This window comes from Capra hircus, chromosome 11 (assembly GCF_001704415.2).
Source record: "Capra hircus breed San Clemente chromosome 11, ASM170441v1, whole genome shotgun sequence".
Lineage (NCBI taxonomy): Eukaryota > Metazoa > Chordata > Mammalia > Artiodactyla > Bovidae > Capra > Capra hircus.
The window spans coordinates 67,957,053-67,966,643 of record NC_030818.1 but is presented as its reverse complement, the minus strand read 5'-3'; the positions used below and the strand labels follow the sequence as shown (position 1 = coordinate 67,966,643).

The 9,591-nt window shown below is 35.7% G+C and overlaps 1 protein-coding gene across 1 annotated transcript in view; it reads right to left on the bottom strand.

Annotated features, from left to right (window-relative positions):
• Positions 489-9,591, bottom strand: part of GMCL1 (germ cell-less, spermatogenesis associated 1) — a 56,018-nt gene continuing 46,915 nt past the window's right edge. Inside the window, exons 13-14 of the mRNA XM_013967786.2 lie at positions 8,778-8,865; positions 489-2,540 (exon numbers count right to left, since the gene is read on the bottom strand). Of these exons, the coding sequence (XP_013823240.1) occupies positions 2,412-2,540; positions 8,778-8,865 (217 nt within the window). The 3' untranslated portion in view covers positions 489-2,411. The remainder of the gene's footprint in view (positions 2,541-8,777; positions 8,866-9,591) is intronic.

Sequence of the window (9,591 nt, the reverse complement as noted above, 5' to 3'; positions counted from 1 at the left end):
AGCACTTGGAATGTGTCTAGTGTGACTGAGGAAGTAAATTTTAAATTCTATTTATTTTTAATTAGCTTAGATAGCCACAGTGACTCTGGTGACCCTATTTTTACATCTGATGTTGCAATTTGCTTATTAATGATGGCAATCAATCCTCTTTAAAGACTTTGAAATGTGATAAAATGTTGGCTACTAAATGCTTGGTAAAAAACCAATGACTACCACTAATCATTTAATTTTGCCTACCTTGCTAAGTTTCAAGCCAAATTTATTTTCTGAAAAAGAAAGGCGTACTTATAGATCTCTAATAATTTAGGATGGAACTCTAGAATATTTCCTCTTAAGAACCTCTTCTTTACTGATAGCCAAGTAAAAATAATTAGTTGGCTATTGTTTTCTAGCCCTTGCAGCTTAAAAAAAGACTTGGCAAAGGTTATAAGGCAAAAGGTGACCAACACAAAAATCTTCATATATATTAGTTTATATAAGACTTCAGCTGACACTTAATACTTTATTAGAAATATTCCAATTAAAAAGAATGAAAAGTATGCAAAGTATTCGGTAAGAAAACAAAAGCAGATCTTTACTATCATTGTGGAGTACCAGCTGACAATTACCGGTTTCTCTAGTGAGAATACAACTTACTTGTGATTGAAGAAATAATTCTTTTGTTTGTAAGCAATTTTTGCTAGGAAACAAACAAGGGACAGGAACCATATATAATTCTACTTTGATTAATTCATACAAATGAAATAATTTTACTAATATACTCAAACTTTAATTATCTTTACTCCCAAGATTTATAAAAATTCAGTTATTTAAATAATTTGATTTAAATTTGGTATTTATATTTTTAATATGTAAGGGTAAGGAATCTCTGATGTTACAATAAGACAGGAAAAAAACAAAAGCATCTCATTAAAGAGATATAGCCAAATACAAAAACAAGAAATGTTGTCTCTTGATACAGCCAAACTATTGTATTAAAACCATTCAAACTACAGTTCTAGGGGTGGAGATAGGGAAGGCATTTAAAAGCTTCCTTTAAATTCACCATGAGGATCAATTTTGAAAGGACAAAAGTGACTTATGAATGTATGGACATATTGCTAGGGAATAAAAACTAGCAATTAGTGCTAAATCTAACTAGAAAAAAATGAACTTGGAAAAAAAATTCTGGTTTCAACTGAGTTTTTTTTTTTTTTGGTTCATTTTATATGTTATTTATTCTTTCTCCAAATGGGTATTTATTATTTGTACAGGTACACAAAAGTAATTCCCATTTTTCTTAAAACATACTAAAAATATACATTAACCACAAAAAGTACTGACTTTGACTGGAAAGATGATGAGCATGGCTATTTTCAAACTAGCAGTAAATGCAAGAACCGAACATATATAAATCATGAAAAATGTACATCTCATTTTTGACAAAAATAAGTTCTATTTATACATTAATGCTTTATTATCAGCTTCTATATGATATCCTCCGACCCTATGTACATTTACTATGAGATTTCTAGTATTATGTGTAACTCAAAGGCACTCAATTTGGAGATTATAAAGTCCTGAGCTTAAGTAGGGAATAGGATTCCCAACTAAAATTTGAAAATAAATAATTCAAAGATCACAGAATATAAAAATGTTTAAAGTATAATATTTGGTACATAAGTAATCTGTGACCTAATAATAAAGTTGTACAGAATGTCAAAGAAAAGACCATAAAAGGCAAAAGAATTTTTCTTCCCCTATTCAAGATCATTTGAAAGCCTGAAGCTGATTTTTTTCTTGTTAAAATTCTAGGAAAGCAAAATAAAAAAGCATGAAAATGCTTAAGTTAAATAAAAGTTCCTCAGTTTAGTCTTCAAAACCATGAAAAAAAATTTAATGATTAATAACATATATAGACTGAAGAATATCTGACTAGTAGGAGGAATCATAAAGAGCAGTTGAAAAAAAAATTAAGGACAGCTTTAAATATACCAATTGAAAGAGCATTTATAATTGGCCAGATTATTCCTTTAGCATTCGTTTAGTCAAATAAAAATGAAACTAACAAATGGATAATTGAGGTTCACTAACATTAAGTAGGATCAAAGTTCAAGCTGAAAACTGACTATGTATGGTTGTAGAGAAACATGAAATTTACCTACAGCAATTTTCTGCTGATGCTAAATTAAAAAGCATGAGTTGATATCTTTATTAGCAAATGGTTTGACAGATATTCTCTTGGCTTTAAAATGCTTTTCCATATATGCATAGAAATGTGATGAGGATAAGAATAGTCTTCTGTATTATCTGTACAGTTCGTAAGGCCTTTGTCATTGTTAGTCACCTTAGATGTGAGTATCTGCAGGGCCAGTAAATTAAAGCTGGCCAAAAAGCTTTCAAAGTGCTACTGTTTCCAACTGGTGAGATCTTCAGTTTTCTGGATTTTCTGGATGATGACTATTTTCAGTTCTTTTTTCTGGCGATATATACAGGAAGTTACAGCAGATATATAAAGGGAAGATCAGAAGCCTGCTGTCCAAGTTCATCACTACTTGTTCCTATAAAACAAATTTGTTACTTTAATGATAATAGTAGTAGTATAAAAATAAAACAGAGAACCAAACTGTTGAACTAAGTGAACTAAAGGTTAGTATGGTGGTTAAAAGTTTGCATCTGGAATCTAACAGTCACTGTTCAAACCTCAAGACTTCCACCCACTAGCTTTGTGACCTCGGGCAAGTCACTGACTCTTATCAACTGCAGCTTCCTCACTGTAAAATGGGAGAATAACCACTCCATAGGATTATACTAGGATTAAATGGGACAGTGGACACAGAGGGCTTAGCAAAGCCAGCTATATATTAAGTAACCAATAATGGTAGTTATTTTCATTACTGGAAAATTTCTATCAAGTACCTACATATTTTAGGAACAGATACGGCCCAGAAATACAGAGACTTCTCATTTGGCTTCTGTCTGATGGCCTTTATGCACAGCAAATACTTGATGGGAGTCATTATTGTCACCAATAAGCATGGCTCCTTCTCACTCTTGTCTAAGATTTCCCACCATCTCTAATGCAAACAAGTCATTTGTCTCCTGGAACCTAAAATACATTACCATGTAAAATCAATTTCAAGTTCAGTTACATCAATACACATGAGAGCAACTTGAGATTTCAGAGACAGGAGTTGATACTACACCTGAGAGCTACAAATGTAACCCTCACTCACTCATGCTACAGATCTCTGGAACCATTTACCAGTAGGTTTTTGTGAAAAGAATAAATCCTTTTAGAGTGTAAGCAGTAGCCTGAAATGGGAACTCCTCTATTTTTTCAATAGTTGGGATATATTCTCTGAACTAATATGCATTTGTTTCATCTTTATACATTCTGGAGAATATACTTAAAAAAAATTTTTTTTTAAATATTTATTTTTGACTGTGCTGGGTCTTTGTTTGTGTGTGTGGACTTTCTCTAGTTGTGGTGAGTGGGGGCTACTCCTCACTGTAGTACACAGGCTCTAGGCGAGTGGTCTTCAGTAGTCGCAGCTCACAGGCTCAGCAGTCGCGGCTAATGGGCTCTAGAGTGTGGGCTCAGTAGGTGTGGTGCACGGGCTTAATTATCTGCAGCACATGGAATCTTCCCGGACCAGGGATCAAACTCATGTCCCCTGCACTGGCAGGCAGATTCTTATCTAGCGTACCACCAAGGAAGTCCCTGAAGAATGTACTTTTAAAATGCTGTTTAAATCTAGAATTTTGTATTATTTACTGAAGCATGTGTTCCTACAATGAAGAGGGACTAAAACTGGAACATTTGAGTGACAGACAAAGGCTCAGCTAGATACAGCTTCTGTGTTAGGGGAGCAGCAAGATAAATTTGGATAAAGAAGGCAGGGAATAGAAATGTTGCACGCACGCATGCATGCACACACACACAAATAGAAATGTTACACACACGCACACACACAACACACACGCGCACGCACACGCACACACACACACACACTGTAGTTTCCAAAATGGGCAAAGTGGTATTTTGTTGTTTAAGTGAACAAAATGGATATGATGACAAATCAGACGAGGCATCACCTGGCTGATGGTGCAAACAGGGTTGGCAGCAAGCATGTCAAAGCACAGCTGACCTTCAGATGCTTAAGTCACCCTGGACTAGTCAACATCTGTAGCAATAACCTGAGTCAAGGCAGATTTACTAAGTCTGTTGAGGACAAAAGCTTTGATGATGTGTGTACCTGATGATAAAAGCAAGATTCTTTACCCACAACTCTTAAGAAAATTAGCATTCTGGTATCTAAATATAGTTAAGGTTGGTAGGGGAGAGTAGGTCAAAGACCCAATTCTGGAGAAAGACAGCCATGCAGATATCACTTGGGGGCTTAATGGACATACCAATTTCTGACTATTACACTGTACTAATCCCCATTTTCCATCCATTAGACACCTAATTCTTGCTTTGTTAAAACTTTTAATGCCGCCTGATGGCTCAGTTTATATCTATATGTGCACCTTTATCTTTAGAAAAGCTCCATTTTCCTTCTTCCACTATGGCATGGAAGCAGTGAAGTCCATACATCACAGCATCAGACATAGTGATGGTATCTTCCTAGTTTTCATGTTTCCAGGCTGTTTTTTCTCTCTTCTCTGTGGCTCATGTTACTTTTCTACTATAGCTCTATTATTTCTAAATTCCAGAATCCTTAAGTCCAACTCCTTACTAGAAATCTTCGCTTAGACATAAAGCGACTCAAGTTTAAATCATCAGCTACTGAATACTACCTACTGTTTCCATTCTTTTTGGGCCATCAGTACTGTCATGCTTGCAACTGGTTTTGATTCCCCATCCTAGTTCTTAAATACCTCACACCAGGTTACTTTTTTTGCCCACCCCTTAAATACCAATGCTCCCTAGGTTTCCACCCTGTCATATTCTCAACATAATTTCCTGTAGGTTGTCTGATCCAATCATTATTCCTAGCCCAGGCACTGCTGATAAACGCTAGACCCATTTATCTACCAGTGTACCAATTTTTACCTCAGTGCCCTCAAATCAAATATGCTTTAAACGGAATTCATCATCTCTTTACCCCCAAGTCATGTTCGTTTTCCTTCCTATAATTCGAATATAAGGGAAAAAAGTTGCCCAAGTCACAATGCCAGGTACTACTATCTCTGACTACTTTCTTCTTCATCCTCACACACACTTAAGCATCAAATTCTACCAAATGCACCCCTTAATTTTGAGAACCCATCAACATCTCTTCACCCCACTACTATCCTCCTTAAGTTGAGGTTCTCGTTTCCAATCTGGGTTACAGCAAGAGCATTTTTTTTTTAATTGGATATTGGTTTCTTTATTTTTTTAAAGGCTCTTTAGGTATAAACATACAAGTTACATAAAATATACAATAAGTTCTACTACATGTATATACACTTGAGAAACCAGCATACTCAAGATAATAGACATATCCATCCCCTATCCATCCCCCTCAAAGTGTCCTTAGGTTCCTGATGCTTCCTCTACCCTCTGGAAACCAACTGCCTGCTTCTGTTCCATAGTCTGCCTTTTCTAGAGTTTTCAATAAAGATCATACGGAATGTACTCTTTTTTGTCTCACTTCTTGCATCTAGCTTAATTATTTCATCCATGTTATTGTGTGTACCAGTAATTCATACTTTGTTTACTGCTGGTAATTTGGATTATAGCAATAGTTTCTAAACTGTCTTCTGCCATTATCATGCCTCTAAGCTCAAAATGGATAATAAAGACCTAAATGTAAGATCAGAAACCATAAAACTCTAAGAGGAAAACATTGGCAGAACATTGTATAAAACATAAAATCACAGCAAAGTCCTCTATGACCCACCTCGGAGAGTAATGGAAATAAAAACAAAAATAAACAAGTGAGACCTAATTAAATTTAAAAGCTTTTGCATGGCAAAGGAAACTATATAAACAAAGTGGGAAGACAATCTTCAGAATGGAAGAAAATAATAGCAAATGAAACAACTGACAAAGGATTAAATTCCAAAATATACAAGGAGCTCATGAAACTGAACACCAGAAAAACAAACAACCCAATCAAAAAGTGGGCGAAAGACCTTAACAGACATTTCTCCAAAGAAGACATACAGATGGCTAATAAACACATGAAAAGATGCTCAGCATCACTCATTAGAGAAATGCAAATCAAAACTACAATTAGTTATCACCTCACACTGGTTAGAATGGCCAACATCAAACAATAAATACTAGAAAGGGTGTGGAGAAAAGGGCACCCTTTTGCACTGTTGGAGGGAATGTAAATTGATACAGCCACGATGGAAGACAGTATGGAGATTCCTCAAAAAACTAGGAGTAGAACTACCATATGAACCAGCAATCCCACTACTTGGCATATACCGAGGAAATGAAAATTGAAAAAGGCACATATACCTCAATGTGCACTGAAGCACTATAGATGATAGCTAGGACATGAAAGCAACCTAGATGTCCATCATCAGATGAGTGGATAAAGAAACTGTGGTACATACATACAATGGAACATTACTCAGCCATAAAAGGAATGCATTTGAGTCCGTTCTAAAAAGAGGTGGATGAAGCTAGAGCCTATTATACAGAGTGAAGTCAGAAAGAGAAATATCATGTATTAACCCATATATATGGAGAAAGATGGTACTGAGGAACCTATTTACAGGGCAACAATGGAGATGCAGACTTATGGACACGGGCCACGGGGGAGGAAGGAGAGGGTGGGACAAATGGAGAGAGTAACATGGAAGCGTATACACTACCATGTGTAAAACAGATAGCCAATGGAAATTAGCTGTATGACTCAGGGAACTCAAACCAGGACTCTAACAACCTAGAGGGGTGGGAGGTGGGAGGGAGGTTAGAGAGGGAGGAGACACATGCATACCTATGGCTGACTCATCCTGATGTATGGCAGAGGCCAACACAATATTGTGAAGCAATTTTCCTTCAATTAAAAATAAGTTAAAAAAACACAAACTACAGGACAAAAAAAATGATGTTGCACATATACATTTATTGACAAGAAAAGCTACATACAACAAAGTGGGAAAAAAGCAGGTTACAAAGCAGTTTAACTATAAGATAAAATTCTGGAAAAAGAATATAGGTGATGAAAGAAGTGTCATCTCTCAGGGAACCATGTATGATTTTTTTCCCTGTTTATTTTTATTTTCTGTTTTTCTAAAACAAACCTCCATAAGCTACATAAAATACATACATGCAACTCCCATAGCTCTCTACAGATCTCGGAAAAAGTCCAAACTCAATCCATAGCCCGTCATGCCCTGCTCTACTCCTTCTTATCTCATTCTCTTTCAAACCTCTCAGTTCCTTGAAGGACCCATATGCTCCCTGGGCTCCATCTGAGGATTGGTTCAGGTATCCATTTACTTTTCAACTTGTCCAGAAGAGGCTTTCCTGAGCTGTCCCTCACCACTCCCCAACACCCAAAGGTTAGAGATATCTCCCCAAAGGTTAGAGCTATCTCCCTCAATGTTACAGTCTTTGAGCCCATCTCTTGTGCTACTCAGCTTTATAACATAAAGCTTCATTTCCTCCACTCCTAGCTTAAAACCTAGCATGTAACAGGGACACAAATGTTTGTTGAATGAACAAATCAAGGAATGCTAGGAATACCACTAGGCCTGGTGATTTTTAATCAAGTCTCTGGCTGCTCTGGGCCATGACAAGTGTTTTTTTTAAGGAAGTTCTAAGTTGAAGGTAAAGATAGACAATGTTCATGCAGCTCCAGAGGGTGTGAGAGAGACCAGTAGAGAATTTTAGTGGAGGCAGATCTGAACTTATTATCTACCTACCTTGTCATTTACTACCTCACATGTCAGAGTCAGCTTTTCACCCCTAAGAGTTCCAACAGTGGTTGAAGACCGTCCATAAGAATGCTGTTAAAGAAGTTCTCATACAAGGCAGGGAGGTCAGAACTATCACTTCCAAGGCTGCTCCACGCAGTGCTAAATTCTGATATTCTATGATAGGCTCTTCAGTCTGAGGAAAACTGCTAACTTCTTTGTGTGTGTGTTTTGCTTTTTATTTTCTATTTTTTTCTTTCAAAACTGCTAACTTCTAATAATTTATGTAAACTACAGGCTCCAAACCCTTTATAAACACAGTATGTCCTTTGAAATGATGGTTAGCTTTACTAGAAACAAACTTCCTTGACTTTTTAACAGCTCTTTTTATTTTTTGAAACTGGTTTCCTTTGGCATCATGACATTTTTAAACTTATACATGCATGTGATTTATGAAGAAACAAACGGTCTCAGAGATAATTTTAGGAACACTGTAGATGTCTGTCATTTTAGAAACCCACTGTGCTAGCAGAGTAGGTTCTCTTAATATCCAGGATCTATGGAAACTTAGCGGATTGCTTTTAAGGTCTCTCTTATTAATGTATAAATAAATGCAATAATGAACACAATGGAGAAAACAATTAAAGAGTCATAACTTTTTGAAGATCATGTTCAGGGTGAATAATTATTTCCGTACTGTCAACTTTTCCCTGCCCCTCCAATCAGATTGTGTTACCTTCTTTTTTGTCTTAGTGACACTTCTGCTAGAATGGAGTAAACTCTGAATGAGTAAACATGGCACTTCCATCTTTACCTTCAAAAAACTCTCAAACCAATCTTTAAGTCAAATATTAAAATCTAACGAATTTTCAAAAAGGAGTCAAAAGACAAATACTACAATAAAAAATTAACAGAGAAGTAATGAGACATACCTGGTCCTTTTCAAGTGTAAGTATCTGATAGCCAGTTGTTCTACTGCATATTAGTTTTCCACTGCTATCAAAAGAGGCCAAACGTAATCTAGAATACACACACAAGCACAAAAATAATGATTTTTTAAAGTGCAGATTAAATAAGCCCTACTTTACTTTCTACTTTTTTCTTCCATATTCTTTTAATTTTTAAATTTTTATTTACTTATTCTCTAGAAGTCTTTTATTTGATAATACTTTGCAAAGTTTTTTCAAACTATAAACTGATTCCATTTATATTTTTAAGCTTGTGCTATTATATATATCTGGGATATAGAAATAATTTATTTTTTATTGTGATAAAATATACATAAAACTTACCATTTAGACCAAGTTTAAGTGTATAGTTCTTGACACTGAAGACATTTCACACTGTTCTGTTGTAGTCAATACCACCATCCAGCCAGAATCTTTACTTCTTCCCCAGATGAAGCTGTACCCAGTTACATGAATTCCCCATTTCTACCTCAGCCCCTGACAATCACCATCCTATTTTCTGTCTCCATAAACTCGTCTACTCTATGTGCGTCATGTAAGTGGAATCATACAGCATGTGAGCTTTTGTAACTGGCTTATTTCACTTAGCACAGTGTCTTCAAGGTTCATGTTACAGCACACGTCAAAATTCCCCTCCACTTTAATGCTGAATAATATTGTTTTAGGTAAATGCCATGTTTTATATGTCCATCTGTTGACACCTGGGTTGCATTCATCTTTTGACTACTGTGAATAATGTTGCTATGTATACAAATATGTTTGAGTCCTTGGTTTCAAT